Source organism: Balaenoptera acutorostrata, chromosome 9, assembly GCF_949987535.1.
Source record: "Balaenoptera acutorostrata chromosome 9, mBalAcu1.1, whole genome shotgun sequence".
NCBI classification, from domain to species: domain Eukaryota; kingdom Metazoa; phylum Chordata; class Mammalia; order Artiodactyla; family Balaenopteridae; genus Balaenoptera; species Balaenoptera acutorostrata.
The window spans coordinates 36,579,639-36,604,420 of record NC_080072.1 but is presented as its reverse complement, the minus strand read 5'-3'; the positions used below and the strand labels follow the sequence as shown (position 1 = coordinate 36,604,420).

Below are 24,782 nucleotides of genomic sequence, written 5' to 3'. Positions count from 1 at the left end.
AACACTATCAAACTCTTAGAGGAAAAACATAGGCAGAACACTCTATGACATAAATCACAGCAAGATCCTTTTTGACCCACCTCCTAGAGAAATGGAAATAAAAACAAAAATAAACAAATGGGACCTAATGAAACTTAAAAGCTCTTGCACAGCAAAGGAAACCATAAAGAAGACGAAATGACAACCCTCAGAATGGGAGAAAATATTTGCAAACAAAGCAACTGACAAAGGATTAATCTCCAAAATGTACAAGCAGCTCAATATCAAAAAAACAAACAACCCAATCCAAAAACGGGCAGAAGACCTAAATAGACATTTCTCCAAAGAAGATATACAGATTGTCAACAAACACATGAAAGGATCCTCCACATCACTAATCATTAGAGAAATGCAAATCAAAACTACAATGAGGTATCACCCCACACTGGTCAGAATGGCCATCATCAAGAGATCTACAAACAGTAAATGCTGGAGAGGGTGTGGAGAAAAGGGGACCCTCTTGCCCTGTTGGTGGGAATGTAAATTGATACAGCCACTATGGAGAACAGTATGGAGGTTCCTTAGAAAACTAAAAATAGAACTACCATACAACCCAGCAATCCCCACTACTGGGCATATACCCTGAGAAAACCATAATCCAAGGAGTCATGTACCACAGTGTTCGTTGCAGCTCTATTTACAATAGCCAGGACATGGAAGCAACCTAAGTGTCTGTCGACAGATGAATGGATAAAGAAGATGTGGCACCTATATACAATGGAATATTACTCAGCCATAAAAAGAAACGAAATTGAGTTATTTGTCGTGAGGTGGATGGACCTAGAGTCTGTCATACAGAGTGAAGTAAGTCAGAAAGAGAAAAACAAATACTGTATGCTAACACATATATATGGAATCTAAAAAAATAAAAAGAAAGAAAAAAATGGTTCTCAAGAACCTAGGGGCAGGACAGGAATAAAGACGCAGACGTAGAGAATGAACTTGAGGACATGGTGAGGGGGAAGGGTAAGCTGGGACGAAGTGAGAAAGTGGCATGGACATATATACACTACCAAATGTTAAATAGATAGCTAGTGGGAAGCAGCCGCAAAGCACAGGGAGATCAGCTTGGTGCTTTGTGACCACCTAGAGGGGTGGGATAGGGAGGGTGGAAGGGAGATGCAAGAGGGAGGGGATACGGGTATATATGTATACGTACAGGTGATTCACTTTGTTATACAGCAGCAACTAACACAACAATGTAAAGCAATTATACTCCAATAAAGATGCAAAAAAAAAAAAAAAGAAAAAAAACTGAAGGGCCAGAGGGTTGTTCTTTTCAGTTGAGGGTGAAATTTTGTTAGAGATTAAGCAATAAAATGAATGTAACAATAGAATGTGTAATGCATAGCCCAGTGTTAGGCGTTTTAGTAATTTGTAAAAACATCTCTGTTGTACTCTCTGTGATGCAGATGCAGCTATAACACAACCTACCCTCCTACCCATACGCAGATATGTAAAAACATATAAATCTAGGTTTGTTGGCGTCAATACTGTAGCTTCTCTGTGCAGTAAAATTCTCTTTGGATAGTATTTCAATATTTATAGATTTTTTATTTATTCTCTGCACTGTTCAGAATTGTACTGATTTTAAACAGATGTAATCACTAGTTAAAGAAGCATGACTTGTTCATGGCAAAAGCAAGCCAACTTTGTTAATTTAGGAGGCTACTCTGCCTGTATTCTACTCTTGTTTTCATACCTAGAAGGAACTGTTTTCTTCATCTGCACTGAAACACCTTAATTTGTACAGCCTAGAAAAAAATATAGTCAGTGACCAAGGCAAGTTTGTAGAGTGTCAGTAAACTATATTCTTTCGATATTAGTCACTTAATACACCAGATTTACCAATTAGGGCTCAGAGAGAACTTGGAGTGTTAGCATTTCTGGATTTGGTGGCCAAAGTACTGATCAAATCTATGAGAATTTGTGTGAGAATTCAGAATTCAAGTGGAAATCCCTCAGTAAACAGATGAAGGTGTGAGCTGGCTGCATAATAAGAGCTCAGGTATATTCTGAAGAGATAATGCAATGGAATTCATAAGCTGAGATGAAATCCAGGAGAGAAAAAAATAATACAAACAAGAAGAACAATAACAACAGCTAATCATTTTTGAACAATTACTATATGATAAGCATTGTATTATGTGCTTACTCAAATTACCAGATTATCCCAGGGCGTATTTTTTATCCACAATTTCAAATGATAAGACTAAGGCTTAGAGATGTTAGCTAAATTTTCCAGATGTTGGGTAAATAAGTTGCAGGGGTAGGACTGGAATGCAGTTGGCTTATTTGCTCCATTTGCCTAGAACTTTCCCAGTTTTATCACTGAAAGTCACCTATCTCAGGGACCCCCTCAGTCCCAGGCAAATTGGGACAACAGGCCATGTTAACTTGTACCCACAGCTGCTGAATTCCAAAGCTTAAGCTTTAAGTTGGTATCTTATACTGCTTCCATTGAGGAGAAAGAGAACCAATGACCAGAGATGGAACCTTGGAAAATGTTAATAACTTTAAAAATGGGAGAAGACTATAAGGTCCTTACTTAAAGGGCTGTATCCTTTGCCCATTTTATCCCCAGTCTTTAGCACTGTTTAAGACAGAGTAGATGCTCAATAAATGTGTGTAATTAGTTAAGTGATTGATGATTGATTATTAGTGACTGGATGAATGAAAAGGTAATAGGATAAATAAGACAACGTCATATCTCACAAGGATCAAGTAGAGAGCTCTTAGACTGAAATAAAATAACAACATTTACATGAAGGGTAATGCTTTTGCAAACTGATGATCATGAGAACCTTTAGGATTTAGGCTTTGAAAAGAGAGTCACGTGGAAGCTTGCAAATATTTAGGAGAGGACAAAGACGCATAAATGGAGGGAGCTGCCGGTTGTAGGCCCTAGGACATAAGACCTGGATTTAAGGAAGAGATAAGGAAAGAGTGAACTGAGACAAAGTGTTCCTTTCTTTTGCTCAGAGTCTGCTCAGTTAAAGGAAAAGGAGAAGACTCATTGGAGAAAAACACAATTACACACTGAGCAATAAAGAAACACCACAAGGACAGGTTTCTTCCTTACTCAAGAAAGGCTGGAAGCTGGAACTATAAAGACTGAAGCATTAACGCTGGAGGGACGTTGGAACTTCTTCCTAAGAAACACATGATAGCATCTCAAATAGACAAAACTATAGCTCACTGATCTCTTCTTTCAGTCTTTACCTTTCAGGCTGAACACCTCATGTTTCATTCAATTGAGATGAGTTTGAGCCCTTCACTATGCTGGTGGACCTCTTCTGATGTGTCCTAAGTATGTCAGCCCCACTCTTTTTTTTTTTTTTTTTTTTTTAGCCCCACTCTTAATAGTCTGTGCTCTAAAGGGAATGTGATACCAAAGTGTGATGTGACTGGCACACATAGAGCATGGCTGTCACCTCTCTTGTTCTGGGCCTGAAACTTCCTATGCTTAAAATCTCATTAGCCTTGTATTTTGCAAGCCATCTCAGACCTCAGATTTTCTCTGCTTGTTTCTTTCACTTATTTTGCTGATGTGCAGTATGTATATTTTCCCCTGCAGTTTTCTCTCTGCCACTGTAAGAGAAGCAGTGCTGCTTTAGCTATGGGAGCGGCATCTGTGCTCTATCTTGTCTATCATTAATAAACCCCCAAGCTCTGTTCTCATTTCCAAGCTGCTAATGTCTGGTAATGATTTCCAAGTCAGAACACACACAGCTGGATATTCAAACCCCAGGTTAAATTTTGTTTTCTGACATATCACCTGTCTGGAGTTTGAAAGTAAGTCTAGATGTTTGAAAGTAAGTCTAGATGTGTTGCAGAAGTTATTCAAGGAAGAAGATGGGGTAATGGAAAAGGTCATTCCTTTGACCTAACTGCTACCAAACCATTGGAAAAAATTGTTTCCCTTGATCTCTGAAATCAACTTGTAGAAGTTTCAGCTCCTGAGGCAGGTACCATTACAGTTGTTATGCTATTAAAAGTTCTGCAGAGCCTTTTTTTCTTGAAGGTTAGGAAAATTGTTTGGGGCTAGGTTGGGATTGGTTTGATTGCTGTTGATATAAACATCTCTGAATTGTATTTTTTTTTTACATGTGCAAGTAACCTAAGAACTTAAAATTAAAGAACAAAGCAGATCGTCTAGGCACAACTAGATATTTTTTAGGCAAAATTGAGTACAATAATAATAGTTTTCAGAAATTGTGAAAATGTCAGTGCAAGAAAATTAGTTCCAATTTAAGCCTAGCTGTGGGATTTTATTGAAAATGTTCTCATCCTAGCATGGGGCATTTAAATAATGAATTTACAAGGAGAAACACAAGGAAATCACAGAGAGCCATTACTTACAATAAGAAAAAACAAGTACACTTTAATGGTTATAGATTTGAGTATGGAATATTTTGCCTGATTTTTGTTTCATTGCCTCTTTGTCATTGGAGGCCTGATGATTTGGGTAAGTATCATGGGTGAATGTCTTTGTGTTTGCTCAGCAGAGAACAACAGTTGCAATATGTAAATAGGGTGCCTCTTCCCTTTGGATGCCTTGGGATATGTATAATAGATTAAGCTGGCTTTGTGCAGAGCAAACAGGTCTGTATTACCAAGAATATGAATAATGTCAGTTTCCATAATTGCTAACATCTGGCTTTCCATAAATCTGTTAAATTGCATGGAAGCAGAATTAGATTTCTGCGTCATAAGTAAAGCAATTACATGGAATTCTGTAGGCAATATGGTCCTGTATTCAACTGTGAAATCTTTTCATTCTGGAGCAGCAAAAGCAAATCCAGGTTTTGAACCCTGTTTTTATTGTGCACCCTAAGTGTGTTCATCTTTTTGCTCAGGTTTCTTAATTTATGAGAGGAAAACACTGCCAATATGTTTGTAACTTTGTAAATGCAAAATAAACAAATGTTAAAATAGCATATTATAGCTGGGCATTAATTGACAATTTAGAGGTTATTTTAGAGGAGACCATAAATTAAAGATCCTTTTGTAGCCACTGGTTGTGGATCTGTTGAGATTAATCTTCCAGACAATTCCTGGGGTGATCTGTTGATGAGTCTTTCTCTGCCCTTGTCCCCTTAAGCATTTGACAGGAAACTGGGATGTGGAGGGAGGAGGAAAGGTGGCCTTCCTATTTCAGTGTGGTTACTACTGAAACCACACTGAATTTATTGTACTTTGAACTAGACCCAAGAGCTTTTCCTGATGAAAAGTCAACAATAAAATGTGTTCCCTGAAGGGAAGGGTTGTGGTTGTGCCTTATGCTTACTGAACACCCCAAAGACCAAATTTAGACGGCTTTATAGTAGTATTGGTCTGTGAAATTCCTGGATTTAAGTAAGTTAAATAAATACATTGCACACCCACAGTATATTCTGTTGTACTTGGTACTGAGAAGAGAAAAAGGAAAAAGATTTAGTCCCTGTCCTCAGTGAGCTCACCATCTATCTATGAGCCATGGATAAAGTAAACATGGAGCTCCCAAGGGATGAATGCAAGGATAGCATTGTGTGTGTGAAAGGTACAGAGAAAGCAAAAAGTCAATAGTGACTGTCTTGCAGAATAAGGGATGGTGATGCTTGGTCTTGATCTTGAAGAATGCATGGGAGTGAAGATAACACAGGAAGGGAAATGCTTACCTTATCAATTAATTTATACCCCACCCATTCCATAGGGGCTAAGAAACAGAGATGGGTGGGGAGAGTACTCCCATAATTAGAAAAGGCATGTTCCAAGGCACAGGCAGAGGAAACACCATGGTCTGTTTGTGGGTCACCCATTGCTTTTGAAGAGAAAGGGGAAGAGACAGAAGGTAACAACTGAAGTACTAAATCGGGGCTTATATGTATGCCAGGAGATTGAACTTTCTATTATAAGCATCAGAGAACCACAGAGAAGTGGCAGGCAGAGGAATGACATGGACAGGTTTGCTTTTTAGAACACCACTACCCTGTAGAGGGTATTTAGAGCAATGATTCTCCTCTGGCTGAACAGAGGCCAGATGTCTGGATCCTAATTTATGTCAATTAAATCCAGTTCTAGTGGTGGTGAGCCTGGGCTCCAGTACTTTTAAAAGGCTCGCCAAATATTTATATTTTGCCCACAATCTCCAAATATTTCCATTGTGCCCACAATCCAAAAAATCACTGAATTAGAGTGAGAAGTGTCTGGAGTCAGTTGGGACCAGATAGGAGACTAATGCAATAGTCCTGGTGATAAGGATGAAAATCTGAACTGAGTTCAAAGAAATCTGCATGTTATTTTTATGATTATATATGTGATGAGCCCCCTAGTTAGCTATCATCAAGTTACTCTCTATCTGTATTTCCTAGAGATACAAACTAGATTATAAATGTGATGGGAGAAGTATAAGACAATGTTTTGTTACTTTCAGCAAAAACTGAGGAGTGAGAATAATGCAAACATACCACTTTAGTATTGTTCCAAGAGAGCATATACCTAAACAGTAAGCCATGTACCGCCAACTATCATTGCCATGAGTGTTCAGAGAAGGTGAATAATTACTATAAACTGGCATCATATTGGGAGATGCTTAACTGAAGAGGTAGGGCTTGAACTTGGTCTTAATCATTCACATTCATTAAATCAAGAAACAAATATTTTTGAGTACTTATTATGTTATCTGGTTTTATTTTCAAAAGAAAATAGATTAGCTGGGTATGGTTTTATACAGTTGATAATTGAGGGTCAGAGAGACTTAATAATGTGACCAAGGACATTCAGTGTGATGTGCAAAATGACTGGTACATGGTAAGCACTCAATTAAGTGGAAGAGTTTGGTTTCAAACATGAGTGACCTCCTGACTCCCGCATTCGATGCTACTTTTTGTTGGGAAGAATTGGAGTAGAGGAAGAAGGCTGGGAAGATGAAAGAGGCTTCTAGGCAAGAGTACCATATGGTCATATGTGTTGACCAGGAATAATGAGGAAGTAATTGAGGTCTGATTGTAGTTGACTTGGAATCTAGATAGCATAATTTGGGATCATTTCCACAGTTTTCAAAGGAGGAATAATTATTCATTAACTAAATGTCTTGACTGAGGCTACAATTGGTAGAACAAAGACAAAAAATAAATAAATCTTATAATGAACTAGGTCTTAGAAATATTGTTGGAATTCCTTAACATCTTCTACTTTGTACCACGGCTGTGAAGCCAAGTTTTATACCAATATAGTGCATGCAGTCAGTAAGGGAAGATAGGTAATTTGTTTCCATTATTTTTAAGTCACAATAGTTTTAAAGTCTAGCAAACTTTGACGAGTAATCATATCGTATCATTCTCAGAATTTCAGCTAAAAATGCTGAAGAGGATCCATGTAATATTTTATCTTTGAAAGTGAGTTGCAATATCTAGAGGGCAAATTAGTTGAAAGTATATAAGACCACAGAATATTCTAGTATGCTGAAAGAAGACTTTAGACCTTGAGTTGGCACAGTATAGTGGAAAGAACTCCAGTGCACCTTTCAGAAGGCCCAGGACACAGTCTTTGCTCTAACAGATACTAGCTGTGTGACCACTTAGCCATCTCTGTAACTTAGTTTCTTCTTTTGTAAACTGAAAATAACTATTCCTATCCTGCAATTATATGACATGACTTGTGAAAAAGAACTCTGAAAAACTTTGAAACTATGTATATAGTATATTATAAATATATATATATATATTAGCAGTAAAATTGATATTATGCCTTTGAGCACTTTGAGTACTTTAGGGGGAAATGTCACTTAAATTATTTTTTCTGTAATTTAGTTACATAATTCTTAAACAAACGCCTACAATTTTATACATATTTAACATGAATTTTAGGATGAAGAGTAAGTTAATTTATACTGTTCCTATTCTCACCTACCATAGGAGTCAAGCCTACCATTCAGTAGCCTACCAACAGCTATATATATACTGCTGTGTTCCTCCTTTATCACCTTCAAGAGGACAACGTCTTATAAGTCGTTGCCAACATTTATAGCACCAGTGTGCAAAGAACCCTGGTGCATGGCAGACTTTTTGTAAAAATGTGTTGAACTCAACATTGTCACCTGAGAGATATTTGAAGGACTTGGCAGTAGATTAATCAGTGGAGAAGACAAATGACATGATAGACAAATGGCTAATGTTTTCAAATACCTTAAAAATTGTCATAAGAAAAATCAAGCAGACTTTCCTTGAGTGACCTCAGAACTAGTAACTAAGTAGAAGTTACTAGATAATATATTTTATTTCAATGTAAGGAAGACATTTTTTTTTAAACATCTTTATTGGAGTATAATTGCTTTACAATGGTGTGTTAGTTTCTGCTTTATAACAAAGTGAATCAGCTATACATATACATATATCCCCATATCTCCTCCCTCTTGCATCTCCCTCCCACCCTCCCTATCCCACCCCTCTAGGTGGTCACAAAGTACCAAGCTGATCTCCCTGTGCTTTGCGGCTGCTTCCCACTAGCTATCTATTTAACATTTGGTAGTGTATATATGTCCATGCCACTTTCTCACTTCGTCCCAGCTTACCCTTCCCCCTCCCCATATCCTCAGGTCCCTTCTCTACATTGGCATCTTTATTCCTGTCCTGCCCCTAGGTTCTTCAGAACCTTTTTTTTTTTCTTTTTTTCTTTTTTGTTTTAGATTCCATATATATGTGTTAGCATACGGTATTTGTTTTTCTCTTTCTGACTTACTTCACTCTGTATGACAGACTCTAGGTCCATCCGCCTCACCACAAATAACTCAATTTCATTTCTTTTTATGGCTAAGTAATATTCCATTGTATATAGGTGCCACATCTTCTTTATCCATTCATCTGTGGATGGACACTTAGGTTGTTTCCATGTCCTGGCTATTGTCAGTAGAGCTGCAATGAACATTGTGGTACATGACTCTTTGAATTATATAAATTGATACAGCCACTATGGAGAACAGTGTGGAGGTTCCTTAAAAAACTAAAAACAGAACTACCATACAACCCAGCAATCCCACTACTGGGCGTATACCCTGAGAAAACCATAATTCAAAAGGAAGACATTTCTAGAAGAGTTATTCAAAGATGGAATAGGCTGCCTTATGCAGTAATAGACTGTCTGCAGGGAAAGGACTCAAACCAGGGCTGGACAGCTATGTGTTTGAGATGTTAAGGTCACCAGAGCCCTGAATGTCAGGGAGGGCTACTGGATTTATGTTTTCCTTCCATACTTGGCTGTCAATGAAAAACAGCAAAATACATGGTGTCTTTCATCAGCATTCATGCCATATCCTAACTGTAGCTCTGAGATGTTTTCTTGTGTGAGCAAAAATGTTGCTAGTCATTGGGGTGGTGAGTTTTTGATTAGGCAAGGCATCCTCCAAGAATTATTTCCTTTTCTTTCAACCTTGGCCCCAGGATCTGGGGGCAGCCTAATTGGCTCAGGGTTGCCCTAATTGCTCACTCGTTTTGCCCTAATTGCCCACTGGTTCCTACTCAGTGGCTAATCTATTCACACCTTTTCTATAAGACCCAGATCTCCATGGGTGTATCCATACTGTTAACGAATTAGCAGTATTTATGGCCTCTGGATGGTATAGTTCTTGAGAATAGCCTAAAAGCAGTTCAGAGTTGCTCCTGGATAATTTAGTAATTAGAGTCTGACAGCTGTGGGTCTGAGTCCCAGACTGACCACTTATTAGCTATCTGCCAGTGAACATGTTATTTAACTTATATGAGCCTCAGCTGCATTAGCTGCCTTGCAGAGTAGACGAGATAATGCATGTGAACAGCTTGGCACAGTACTTTGCACAAGGCAAACACTCAATAATGTTCACTAATGCTATTATAAGTGATGATTATTTTCTAATGATCATCTTGACTTCAGTCTAAAGCTCCATGCTTTCTTTATTGCAGACATTGATGAATGTGCCTTAAGAACTCATACCTGTTGGAATGATTCTGCCTGCATCAACCTGGCAGGGGGCTTCGACTGCCTCTGTCCCTCTGGGCCCTCCTGCTCTGGTGACTGCCCCCATGAAGGAGGACTGAGGCACAATGGGCAGGTGTGGACGCTGAAAGAAGACAGGTGTACTGTCTGTTCCTGCAAGGTGAGGCTAATCTGGTGCAGCGGAGATCGTCACTGTTCTTTCTCTCCCTCCCCCTCTGCTCTCCCTCCCCATGTCTTTCCCCCAGGTGGCTGAGTCATGGGTCTCCCGTGATTTCCTGAAAAGACTTCGCCTGTTCTAATCCCAGCTACAGCTAATGATGCTGCTGAGTGGCAGGCAGACCTGCTTGGAATGAAAAGTGAGGTATAGGGTTGCAAAGAGACTGCTGAGCACGGGGGGAGCAGGGCAGAAAAGCCGATGCCAGTCCTCCCGCTGAGAGCTGGCAGTGCCTTTCAGGTCAGCTGGGTGAGAGCTTTAATGAGCCCTCAACCCTCGCTTCTACAGTCCTGCTGATTAAAACTTCTCTTTCTCTGAAATGATCACCTGCACGAACTTGCTCACTCTTCTGGTGACATCATCCAGGAAAGTAAGGCTCAGACACTTGCTTGCAGTGGTCAGAGACAGGTGGGCTTCTGATACATTCTGAACACACAGTAATGATAGTACGAGGCCGTCTGGCCAAATGATGTCTTCTTTGTCGTTCTCAGTGCTGGGCTATTCCTTACATTAAGTTGTTTGGAAGTGAGTTTAATGCTTCTGAAAACAAAATTGTGTCATCGACTAGTTTTGCTTTATGCTTTGCAAAATGGGCCTATTACAGTGTTTGATTTCCTTGTGCTTTATTTCTTCTTTTGTTGATCTTGCCTATTCATTTTCCTTTGATATTGCTTTCCTGTAGCTCTTACCTTGTATTTTTATGTCCCATGGGGATGGGACTGTTTAATCGTTGGCTTACGGGCATGGGAACTCTGAGAAATTACTTGCTTAGTAGCCTTGTAGAGAGCTGGTCTCCTGATAAACTCTGAGTGTTCCCTGGAAACACAGTAGAAATGAACCTTGAAAAGTCCCCCAATTCATTCACCTGCCTTCAAGTCTGTCACACCTGCAACAGACCTGGGGGCAGCTATTTAGGACAGCTGTTTTACCAGGTGTTTAGATCATTAGCCCATAACACCCATTTTCCCCCTTATACATAAATATAGTTCCCCACATTTAAACTTAGGTCCATTGCCCCCAGTTGTTAAGTACCTCCTCTATGCCAAGCATCCTGTAATTTAACGACAGCATCCCACTTAATATAGCACAACTCTGAAAGATGAAGAAACTGAGTTTCTAAGTTTTAGGGGAAGTAATGTGCGCTTAATATCACAAGATATAAATGTGTAAGCTGGGATTTGAATTCTACTTGCTTGCCCCAAACTTTGTAGTTTTCTCATCTTGCTACATGTCCTGTAACCCTCTACAGATGACATCTGTTGACATTTATAAAAAGCAGTTAAGTAATCAGTCAATCCAACTTGGCTGAGCTCAACGCTCAACTCAGTACTATGTTAATGACTGGGTAGGACATCCTCTCAAGAAGTTTTCAAGTTATTAAGTACAGTATTTAAACATGTGGCACTGACTCAGAGCTAAAGTTTTGGGGTTTTTTGGCCATGCCGCGCAGCTTGCGGGATTAGTTCCTTGACCAGGAATTTTGCCTGGGCCCTCCGCAGTGAGAGCGCAGAGTCCTAACCACTGGACTGCCAGGGAATTCCCAGAGCAAAATTTTTGAGAGACAGAAAAGCTTGCTGTGGGTTAGGATAGTTGAGGAAGGCTTATGGAAGAGGTTGGCAATTAGGTCTCCATTCAGCCAGCAAAATGAAGATGAATTCCTTTGCTAGTTCTTTTCTAGAAAATATTGTTTTTCTACACCTTTGAGGAGGCTCACAACCTAACCCCAAATCCTTCTTAGGCTTTCTGGATCCCCAGTACCTGGAACAGGCAAGGAACTTTAGTTGAGTCTTGACCAGTATGAAACCAAAATTTATTTTTCAGTTGTTGTTTTATTTAAGCCCATGATCAAGCAGGGCACTTACCAATCATTAAAAATTTTCCAAAGCTTCATTAATTGGTGGGGCTAATAATAATCCAAGCAGGCTAAGTTGACTTATTCTGCTTTGACACCTAAAGTAGCTCCAAAGACTTCTGGGAATTAGACTGTGACGTTGCCACAGGAAAGGAACAATTCCTGTCCTCTTATTTTGTTAATATAATGCACCTCCACCACCACTGCACTCCTTTATGAATAAAGTACTGGGCAGAGTTCTCTACATAAGTCTTTTTTAAAAAATAATTACTCGTTAGTAGCATAGCTTCCAAGAGGTTGTGGATGGGGAGGAGATCTGGCTTTAGGAGCTGAACTGAAACCCTGAATCAAATTCTGTAGATCATCCTCAAAAAATGAACTTATTTGTGATCCTCTTTGTTTGTTTCCATTATTTTCAGTTGTAAGTATTCTATTCTGATTTGATAAGAAATATTTCCAGTACTTAAGCATCAAAGTGAACTATTATAATGGCATCATCTTAGAGGCTAAGAAATAAAATCAAGGTTAAGATATAAAGTGCTAGCTTTTCAGTCATACCCTTGATGTTTCAAATTCAAATAAAAAAGAATCACACAAGCAGAATCACACAAGCCAACAAAGGGTCAAGGCATACCGTTGAAAGAAGAAAAGTCAAAGTTCTTTCCCCCTTGAGAATCAGTACATCAGGTTAGCTAATGTTTCATGCCAATGGAAAAAAAGAAGCCTTGAAACATGTCCACAGCTGAATGGAGTTCAATGCTAAAGCTAGGCTAGCATGGATTTGGGCTTTGTTTAGATGCCATGTGCTTCCTTGACAGTGGCAGTGATTTTGTGCACCTTTAGACCACTTAGTTGATTAGGCACAGAATAATTGCTGAATTGTTTGGAACCCACGTTCCTCCAGCATTATCCAGATCACAGAAACCCAGAGTGAAAAATGGTTCTCTCACTGGGCTTGATCCCTAAATCTTAGTTCCAGCCCAATTTCTTTTCATAGATACCCATCTGTGGCTTTTCCTTTCATAAATTTGTCCAGGGCCTTATGGAGACATTTTTATTTTCTATCTGTACTACATGGAAAGGCAGAGTGGTCTCAGCTTTATTAGTTTCTAGGAAATGCAGCATTTTAGTATGAGTGGTTACATTTATATTGGAGATCATGGAGATGAATGGGGAAATGGATACACAATTAACCACCTGGTCATGCCATGGTAGAGTCATGAACAATTTATTTGTTGAGGGAACATACGAAGGGGAAGTATGCTCTATGCTGGGAGGATGCAGAAAGGAATAGAGAATGACTTCATAGAGTAGGTGAACTTTGAATGAAACATTAAAGGATGAGACATTTATCCAAGTAGAGGTGTGGGGAAGGTGAACTCCAAACAGAGGGAAAACAAGAACAAAGAAGCAGGAGCATAACAATATATATTAAAGGAGACATGAAGTGAATGATGAGATTAGAATATCAGGAGCAAGAAGAGTATGGGAAGGTTATAACTGCTGATGAGCCTGGAGATAAAGGCTGGGCATGGAGTCCAGCTTTGGTATTTAGACTGCATCCTGTGAGCAGCTGAGGATCATGAGAGGTTTTTTCATTTAGGATTGGTGTGGCCTAATCATGGTCTGATTGACAGCATGATGGACAGACTGGGGAGATCAAGGCTAAATGGAGAGATACCACTTAGGCTGAAGTAAAGGTTCAGGAAAGTAAAGGTGAGAACCTGAAAGAGGCAAGAGAGGTAAGATCACATGGGAGATAACACAGAAGTAAAATGATGGGTCCTGATGAATGATGATGTCAGACCCTCAGCCTCTGTGGCTATGTGTGTTCTTATAATGTAGGCAAAAAAAGCTTCAGAGTGACATGTTGGAAACTTAGCTGCCCATTTTCCTGGGTGAAAAGAATTGAGGTGCCAGTTTCAAGTAAAGAGACAGGATTTGCAATTACTCCTCTACCTACACCTTTACCTACTACTACTACTATCATTAGTAGCTGGAAAATCCAGTGGGAGAAAGAGAAAAGCTATAAAGGCCAGATTTCATTTCTGTGCTTCATTCAGAGGGTTTGTTTTTGTTTTTCTGTTTTGTTGTTATTTTTGTTTAATTAAAAAGAAAGGTGAACTAAAAAGAAAAGCATTCATCCTGAAAGTAAATATAATACTGAAGACCTGAGCAAAACCAGGTCTTGAGTTTTTCTGGGAATTACAGAGATGGGTAGAGAAATAGATACCATAAGCAGTCACCCACCATTCATATTAAAGTCAGGGCCAAAGATCTGTGACAAGGAAGGTGGGTAAAGTGTAGAAGATTGTTTTGCCTTGAAATTGTCTGGAATACCGGCCATTTGATCTGGCCTCATATAAGCCTTTGCCCAGAAACTGAGGAAGGTGGCCATAGTAGGGAAACTAAAGGCTTCATGCTTTTCCTTCAGGTAAGGAGAGAATAACCCTCTCTGCAAGGAGCTGACAGTAAAATAGCCCTGCCATTCTCAGCATGGCACTCACTCCGAGAGTGAAGAACAGGGATGAGTCAGCCTGTGCCTGGGGCCAGGGTAGATCTTAGACTTCTAGAATCCTTCAGTCTACTCATAAAAATGCTTTGCTTTGCTTTGCTCTGCTCTGCTCTCAGAACTTAACCAGCACCATTATCAATACCTTCCTGTCTAGGGTGTTCTTGATGGCAGGAGTTGGCTGTGCAAGCCCTAAGGTTTTGTTTCCCTCTTTTTTTTTTTCCCGCTTTTGTTCATTTTTATTTATCAGTTAATAATAACAAATACTTCCCTGTATGTGTGGAATTCTTGTTCTTAGAAATATTTAGTAGTAGAGAATCCATAGGGAAAAATGTGAGTTGTTACACTATATGTGTCTTGTTATAATATTTTACTGGTATAGTTGATTTAAAATATTGTATTAGTTTTAGTTATACAATAGTGATTCAATATTTTACACATTATATGCCATTTAAAGTTATTATAAAATAATGGCTGTATTCTCCTGTACTGTAAAATACATCCTTGTTGCTTATTTATTTTATACATAGTAGTTTGGATCTCTTAATCCCCTGCCCCTATGTTACACAAACCCCCTTCCCTCTCCTACTGGTAACTACTAGTTTGTTGTCTATATCTGTGAGTCTGTTTTGCTTTTGTTATACTCATTTGTTTTATTTTTTAGATTCCACATAAAAGTGATAACATAGAGCATTTGTCTGACCTATTTCACTAAGCATGATACCCTCTAGCTCCATCCATGTTGTTGCAAATGGCAGAATTTCATTTTATTTTTGTATGACTGAGGTAATATTCCCTTGTATATACATATCACATTTCTTTATCCATTCATCTGTTGATGGACACATAGGTTGCTTCCATATCTTGGCTACTAAAAATAATGCTGCTATGAACTTTGGGGTGCATCTGTCTTTTCAAATTAGTGTTTCCACTTTCTTCGGATATATACCCAGGAAAGGAATTGCTGGATCCTATGGTAGTTCTATTTTTAGTTTTTTGAGGAACCTCTATACAATGTTCTATAGTTGCTGTACCAATTTACATTCCCACCAACAGTGTGCTAGGGTTGCCTTTTTTCACATCCTTGCCAACATTAATCATTTATAGACTTTTTGATTGTAACCATTTGAACAGGTGTGAGGTGATATCTCATGGTGGTTTTGATTTGCATTTCTCTGATGATTAGTGATGGTGAATATTTTTTCCATGTGCCTGTTGACCATCTGTATATCTTCTTTGGAAATATGTCTATTCAGGTCTTCTGCCATTGTTAAATTGTTTTTTTTAATTGAATTGTATGAGCTGTTTATGTATTTTGCATATTACTCCTTATGGGTCATAACATTTGCAGATATTTTCTCCCATTCACTAGGTTATCTTTTTGTTTTGTCAATGGTTTCCTTTGCTGTGCAAAAACTTTTAAGTTGAATTAGGTATGATTTGATTTTCTGTTTGTTTTTAAATTTTATTGTAGTATAGTTGATTTACAATGTTGTGTTAGTTTCAGGTGTACAGCAAAGTGATTCAGTTATACATATACATATATTCATTCTTTTTTAGATTCTTTTCTCTTATAGGTTATCACAGAATATTGAGTTCCCTGTGCTATAATATGTCCTTGTTGGTTATTTATCTTATTTATAGTAGTCTGTGTATGTTCATCCCAAGCTCCTGATTTTTCCCACCCACCATGTTTCCCCTTTGGTAACCATAAGTTTGTTTTTGGTATCTGTAAGACTGTTTCTGTTTTGTACATAAGTTCATTTGTATCATTTTTTAAAATTAGATTCCACATATGAGTGATATATGAGTGTCTGACTTACTTCACTCATTGTGATCATCTCTAGGTCCATCCATGTTGTTGCCAATGGCATTATTTCATTCTCTTTTTAGAGCTGAGTAATATTCCATTGTATATATGTATCACATCTTCTTTATCTATTCCTCTGTCGATGGACACTTAGGTTGCTTCTATGTCTTGGCTATTGTAAGTAGTGCTGCAATGAACACTGGGGTTGCAGGTATCTTTTCAGATTATGGTTTTCTCCAGATATATGCCCAGGAGTGGGAATGCTAGATCATGTGGTAGTTTTATTTTTAGTTGTTTAAGGAACCTCCATACTGTTCTCCACAGTGGTTGTACCAATTTACATTCCCACCAAAAGTGCAAGAGGATCCCCTTTTCTCCACACCCTCTCCAGCATTTACTGTTTGTGGACTTTTTGATGATGGCCATTCTGATGTGTGTGGAGTGATACCTCATTGCAATTTTGATTTGCATTTCTCTGATAATTAGCGATGTTGAACATCTTTTCATGTGCTTTTTGGCCATCTGTATGCCTTCTTTGGAGAAATGTCTATTTAGATCTTCTGCCCAGTTTTTGATTGTTTTTTTTTGTTTTTTTTGACATAGAGCTGCATGAGCTGTTTGTATATTTGGGAGATTAATCCTTTGTTGGTTGCTTTGTTTGCAAATATTTTCTCCCATTCTGTGGGTTGTCTTTTCATTTTGTTTATGGTTTCCTTTGCTGTGCAGAAGCTTTTAAGTTTAATTAGGTCCCACTTGTTTATTTTTGTTTTTATTTTCATTACTGTAAGAGGTGGAACCAAAAAGATCTTGCTGTGATTTGTGTCAGACAGTGTTCTTCCTATGTTTTCCTCTAAGAGTTTTATAGTGTCCGGCCTTACATTTAGGTCTTTGATCCATTTTGAGTTTATTTTTGTGTATGGTGTTAGAGAATGTTCTAATTTCATTCTTTTACATGTAGCTGTCCAGTTTTCCCAGCACCACTTATTGAAGAGGCTGTCTTTTCTCCTTTGTATATCCTTACCTCTTTTGTCATAGATTAATTGACCACAAGTGTGTGAGTTTATTTCTGGGCTTTCTATCCTGTTCTCCCATTTACAAGGTTATCTTTTTGTTTTGTCAATGATTTCCTTTGCTGTGCAATAGGTCCCATTTCATTTTTTTTTCTTTTTTGCTTTTGTTTCCTTTGCCTGAGGAGACAGAGCCAAAAAAATATATTGCTATGATTTATGTCAAAGAATATTTTGCCTATATTTTCTTCTGGGAGTTCTACGGTTATTAAAGACATTGAGGTCTTTAATCCATTTTGAGTTTGTTTTTGCATATGGTGTGAGGAAATGTTTTAATTTCATTATTTGACATGTAGCTGTCCAGTTTTCCCAGCACCACTTCTTAAAGAGGCTGTCTTTTCCCCATTGTATATTCTTGCCTCCTTTGTCATAGATTAATTGATCATAAGTACATGGGTTTATTTCTGGGCTGTCTAGTCTGTTCAGTTGATCTATGTGTCTGTTTTTGTGCCAGTACCATGCTCTTTTGATTACTGTGGCTTTTTAGTATAGAGAGTATGATACCTCCAGCTTTGCTCTTATTTTTTTTTTCCCCACAAGATTGCTTTGGCAATTGAGAGGCTTTTGTGGTCACATATAAATTTTAGGAGTATTTGTTCTAGTTCTGTGAAAAATTGCGTTAAATCCGTATTGCTTTGGCTAGAATGGATATTTCAACTGTATTAATTCTTCCAGTGCAGGAACAGAGAATATCATTCCTTTTATTTTTATCCTCTTCAATTTCCTTCATCAACATTTTATAGTTTTCAGAGTATATGTCTTTCACCTCCTTGGTTAAATTTATTCCTCAGTACTTTTTTCTGTTTGATACAATTTCAAATGGGATTTTTTAAATTTTGTCTTTCTGATAGTTCATTATTAGTGTATGGAAAAGCAACAGATTTCTGTATATCCATCTTGTATCCTGCAAATTTACTGAATTCATTTATTAGTTCTAATTGTGTTTTGATGGAGACTTTTGAGTTTTCTATATATAGTATCCTATCATCTGCAACTAGTGACAGTTTTACTTCTTCCCTTCCAATTTGGATGTCTCTTATTTATTTTCCTCGTCTAATTGCTGGGTCTAGGACTTACAATATTATGTAAAATGGAAGTGGTGAGAATGGGCATCCTTGTCTTATTCCTGAATTTAGAGGAAAGGCTTTCAGCTTTTCACCATTAAGTATGATTTTAGTTGTGTGTTTGTCATAAATGGCTTTTATTGTGTTGAGATATGTTTTCTGTGTACCAACTTTGATGAGAGTTTTTATCATGAATATATGTTGAATTTTGTTAAATGCCTTTTCTACATCTACGGAGATGATCATGTGATTTTTATCCTTCCTTTTGTTAATGAGGTGTATCACATCGATTTTTCAAGTATTGAACCATCCTTGCATCCCTGGAATAAATCGTACTTGATCATGATGTATCATTGTTTTGCTGAGAATTTTTGCATCTATATTCATCAGAGATATTGGCTTGTAATTTTCTTCTTTTGTACTGTCTTTGTCTGGTTTTGGTGTCAGGGTAATGCTGACCTCATAGAATGAATTTGCAAGTATTCCCTCCTCTTCAATTTTTGGAATAGTTTGAAAAGGATAGGTATTAAGTTCTTCTTTATATGTTTGGTAGAATTCCCCCTGTGAAGCCATCCAGTCCTGGACTTTCCTGTTCTGGGAGGTTTTTTTTGTTTTTTTTTTTTAATAAATTCAATTATACTACTAGTAATAAGTCTATTCACATTGTCTGTTTCTTCCTGATTCAGTCTTTGAAGGTTGTGTTTCTAGAAATTTGTCCATTTCTCTAGGTTGTCCAATTTGTTGGCATATAACTGTTCATAGCATTCTTATTGGGTTTTTTTTTTGTATCTCTATGATATCAATTGTTGCTTCTCCTCTTTTATTTCTTATCCTGTTAATTTGGGTCCTCTTTTTTTCTTATGAGTCTGACTAAAGGTTTCTCAGTTTTGTTTATCATTTCAAAAATATCTCTTGGTTTAATTGATCTTTTCTATTATCTTGTTTGGCCTCTATTTTATTCATTTCCTCTCTGATCTTTATCATTTCCTTCATTCTGCTGACTTTGGGTTTTGTGTGTTCTTCTCTTTCTAATTCCTGTAGATGGTAGGTTAGGTTGTTTATTGGAGATTTTTCTTGTTTGTTGAGGTAAGCCTGTATTGCTATAAACTTCCCTTGTAGGACTGCTTTTGTTGCATCTCATGGATTTTTGAGAGTTGTGTTTCCATTTTCACTTATATCAAGGTATTTTGTGATTTCCTCTTTAATTTCTTCATTGACTCATTGGTTTTTTAGTAGCGTGTTGTTTAGTCTCCACGTGTTTGTGCTTTGCCCATTTTTCTTCAGGTAATTGATTTCTAGTATCTTAAATTTGTTGAGGCTTGTTTGTGGCCTAGTATATGATCCATCCTAGAGAATGTTCCACAGCACTTATATATGTGTATTCTGCTGTTTTTGGATGGGATGTCCTATGTATAAATATTGAGGCCAGGTGGTCTAATGTCATTTAAGACCATTGATTCCTAATTGATTTTTTTGTTTGGATGATCTGTTCATTGATGTAAGTGGGGTGTTAAGTCCCCTACTCATTATTGTATTATTATCAATTTCTAACTTTATGTATGTTAATATTTGCTTTATATATTTAGTGCTCCTGTATTAGATGCATATATATTAATGAATGTTATACTCTCCTTGTATTGATCCCTTCATCATTATATAATTCCCTTTGTCTTTTGTTATAGATTTGTTGTAGTCTGAGTATTGATACCCTAGCTTTCTTGTCATTTCCATTTGCATGAAATATCTTTTCCCATTCCCTAAATTTCAGTCTGTGTGTGTTGCTACCTCTGAAGTGAGTCTCTTGTAAACAGAATATAAATGGGTCTTGTTTTTTTATCCAAACAGCCACCCTATGTACTTCATTGGAGCATTTAGTCAATTGACATTTAAAGTGATTATTGATAGATATGTACCTATTGCCATTTTGTTAATGGTTTCTTGGTTGATTTTGTAGTTATTCTCTATTTTTTCCTTCTTCTTTTAGTTTCTTTCCTTGTAGTTTGATGATTTTCTTATAGTGATATGTGTGTTCCTTTCTAGTTTCGTATAATGATGGTAGCTTTTTGATTTGTGGTTACCATGGGATTCATATATGTTGACCTATATTTACTAGTTTTAAACTGGTAGTCATTTAAATTCAAACATATTCTAAAAGATCTACATTTTTTATTTCCCACATTTTGTATTTTTGATATCACATTTTATATCTTTACGTTTGTCCCTTCATTGATTATTATACAGTTGATTTTACAATTTTTTAATTGTATTTTAATCTTTGTACTAGCTTATTTTAGTGGTTGATCCTCAGCCTTTATCTAAATTTGCTTTTACTATTGGGACTTCTTTTCCTTTCCTATCAATACTTACTTCTTGTAATAGCCTTTTCTTTTCCACTTAGAGAAGACACTTTATCATTTTTTTCTAAGGTTGGTTTAGTGTTGATGAACTTTTATAGTTTTGCGTGTCTAAGAAGTTCTTTATCTCTCCTTCTATTCTAAATGATAATCTTGCTAGGTAGAGTATCCTAGGTTGCGGGTTTTTCCCCTTCAGCACTTTGCAGGCCAGAAGGGAGTGACATGGTATATTCAGTGTTTCTACAGAAAGATCAGCTGATAACCTTATGGTAGTTCCCCTGTATACAACTGTTTTTCTCTTGCTGCCTTTAGAATTGCCCCTTTATTTTTAACTTTTGCCATTTCAATTATGATATGTTTAGTGTGGATCTGTTTGGGTTCATCTGTTTGAAACCCTCTGTGCTTCCTATACCTGAATATCTGTTTCCTTCTTCAGGATTGGGAGGTTTTCAGCCATGATTTCATCAAATACAATTTCTACCCCTTTCTCTCTCTTCTCCTTCTGGGACCCTTGTAATGTGAATGTCGGAATATGTGATATTGTCTCAGAGGTCCTTTAAACTGTTCTATTTTTAATATTTGTTTTCTATTTGCTGTTCTGATTGGGTAATTCCATTATTCTACTTCCAGATCACTGTGAGTTCTTCTGTATCACGTAGTCTGCTGTTAATTCCTTATAGTGTGGTTTTTATTTCAATTATTGTATTCTTTGGTTTTGAATGACTTTTTATATTTTCTAGTTCCTTGTTAAAATCCTCACTGTATTCATCTATTTTTTTCCCTACTTCAGTTAGCATTCTTATTATTTATGCTTTGAACTCTTTATCTGGTAAATTATTTGTCTCTTTTTTATTAGTTTTTTTTTTAAGGGGTTTCCTTTTATTCTTTCAGTTTAAACAAATTCCTCTGTCTTCTCATTTTGCTTAACTTTCTCTGTCTCTATGAAATTAGGTGAAAGAGTTACCTGTTGGGGTCTTGAAGGAGTGTCCTTCTGTGAGAGCATCCCTATACAGTCTACATGTGTCCAGTGGCTTTAGTGGGAGAGCTGGATCTGACATGAGCATGAGTCATGTCTTTCACCAGAATGTGCTGGAAACTAACACACTGGTAGGATATGGGTCTGGAGATGAAGTTGCTAGGGCCAGAGCCAAGTGTGATCTAGGGCTTCTCCTCTGCTCAGTGGGCAGCACCACCCTATTGGGTCTGGGATCGAGTCCCAAGTTGCTGGAGCAGAAGCCCTGAGGTTCGAGTATGAGCTGGCTCCATTCCCTCTACGTGTATGCTCTTTCCCCTCCTAATACCAGCACTCTCGCTCCAGAGGAGAACAATGCTGGAGCAAGAAGGGCTGGAGCAGGTGCCCTCTGTGGGTCTAGGCATGGGCTGTGGTACCTCTGGACCCAGTCAGAGTCCTGGACCTCTTCTGATGTGCTGCCTCCATAAGGGCCAGAAACGACTGCCCCCACTCAGCTCAGATCCTGCACTGGGACTGAGCTGCCTTTTTCCTTCACAGCTAAGCTCTCTCTTCAGCTGCTTTAGCTCTCATCCTAGTGTGGAGCTGCACCAAAGAGCAGGTGGGGCTGGTGTGAGCACTCAGCCTGGGTCTAGGGATGGGCTGTCCCAGCACTGATGTCTGGGACCACTTCCAAAGTACTGCCTTGGTAAGCACCACTAATGGCTGCTCCCTCCCTGTTCCTGCCTATACCCAGTTATGTCCCTCAAAACTGAGCCTTTACCCCAGTGTGGAGCTGCACTGTGAAGCAAGTGAGGCCAGAGTGTGCCCAACTCAGGCTGGGGCATGTACTGGGGTGGTTTCAGGAAACAGCCAGAATCCAGTGCAGTTTCAATCCACCCTTTTCACCTTGTTTCAGGAGTAACCAAGAATGTGTACCTTCCTCACAAATGGAGTCCAGACTTCCTACAGACCTCCTGTTAATTCCACTGGCTGCCCAACCATCCCATGGGCTTTGTCTTCCCCTTGTCAGACCTCAGGGCTGAGGCACCCAATATATAGCTCTAACTACTCACTCCCAGGGAAGATTCCCCACCTCTTCTGAGTACCCTCCCATGGGAACAGGTACTGACCTTATAACTTCTCTTCCCTTTCTACCTGACACTGTGTGACTCTTTCTTACAACCTTCGTTGTAAGAGATTATCTCTACCAGTCTCCAGTTAGTTTTCATTGAGAACTGCTTCACATGTAGATGTATTTTTGATGTGTTCATGGGGGGTTTGGTATCCTCTTACTCTGCCATCTTGGTCTCTGCCCCTGTGTTTCCTTTTCTTTGAAAGATAAACATATTGGCAGGTTTACTTCTGCCTTCAATACTCTAGGGGTCCTTTGAAGAACAGAGGCTACATTTTTATTCCCCTGACTTCGTATTCCTGTGCAGTTCCAAACCCTACCTTTTCAGTGCAGGAGCTTGAGGGTTATGCCATACTAATTCCCCAGTGGTCTTGGTTACTTTGTTTCTCCATCAGAGGTTTTCAAACTTTTTCTTGCACAGAATCCCTTGTGAGACTTTCCTTACTGACTCTACCCCTCAAACTTTCTGATATAGTAGGTCTGGGTCAGGGCACAACAATTTGCATTTCTAATTATGGGCATACCTCAGAGATACTAGAGGTTCACTTCCAGACAACAGCAATAAAGCAAATAAAGTGAGTCACACAAATTTTTGTGTTTCTCATTGAATATAAAAATCATGTTTACACTGTACTGGAGTCTATTAAATGTGCAATAGCATTAAGTCTAAAAAAGTATATATCAAATATTTTATTGCTAAAAAATGCTAACCATCATATGAACCTTAAGTGAGTTATAATATTTTTGCTGTTGGAGAGTCTTGCCTTGATGTTGATAGCTGCTGACTGGTCAGGGTGGTGTTGCTGAAGGCTGGAGTGGCTGTGGCAGTTTCTTAAAATAAGGCAACGGTGAAGTTTGCCACATTGATTGACTTTTATGATTTCCCTGTAGCATGCAATGCTGCTTAATAGCATCTTACCCACAGAATTTCTTTCAGAGTTGGAGTCGACCATCTCAAATCCTGCTGCTGGTTTGTAAACTAAGTTTACGGAATATTTTCAGTCCTTTGTTATCATTTCAAAAACCTTCACAGCATTTTCACCAGAAGTAGATTTCCATCTCGAGAAACCACTTTCTTTGCCCATCCATGAGAAGGAACTCTTCATTCATTAAAGCTTTATCATGAGATTGTAGCAATTTAGTCAAATCTTCAGGCTCTCCTTCTAATTCTAGTTCTCTTGCTATTTCCACAACATCTGCAGTTACTTTCTCTACTAGAAGTATTTAAATCTTCATAGTCATCCATGAGAATTAGAATCAACTTCTTCCATACTCAAAATGTTATGTTGAACTCTTCCCATGGATCACAAATGAACGTTCTTAATGGCATCTACAATGGTGAATGCTTTCCAGAATGTTTTCAATTTCCTTTGCCCAGGTCTATTGTAGGAATCACTGTCTATGGCGTTATAGCCTTACAAAATGTATTTCTTAAATAATGAGACTTGAAAGTCAAAATTACTCCTTGATCCATGGGCTGCAGAATGGATGCTGTATTAGTAGGCATGAAAATAACATTAATCTCATTATACATTTCCATCAAAGCTCTTGGGTGACCAGGTGCATTGCCAATGAGCAATAACATTCTGAAAGGAATCTTTTTTTTTTTTGAGCAGAAGGTCTCAACAGTGAGCTTAAAATATTTAGTAAACTATGTTGTAAACAGATGTACTCTCATGCAGGCTTTGTTGTTCCATTTATAGATCACAGGCAGAGTAGATTTAGCATAATTCTTAAGAGCCCTAGGATTTTGGGAATGGTAGAAGAGCATTAGCTTCAACCTGAAGTCACCAGCTGCATTAGCCCCTAACAAGAGAGTCAACCTGTCCTTTGAA

The 24,782-nt window shown here is 38.1% G+C and overlaps 1 protein-coding gene across 2 annotated transcripts in view; it reads left to right on the top strand.

Moving 5' to 3' along the window:
- Positions 1 to 24,782, top strand: part of NELL1 (neural EGFL like 1) — an 858,172-nt gene that overhangs the window by 802,454 nt on the left and 30,936 nt on the right. For both annotated transcript variants that reach the window (XM_057553940.1, XM_057553939.1), the window contains one exon: positions 9,957 to 10,150. In XM_057553940.1, the coding sequence (XP_057409923.1) occupies positions 9,957 to 10,150 (194 nt within the window). The remainder of the gene's footprint in view (positions 1 to 9,956; positions 10,151 to 24,782) is intronic.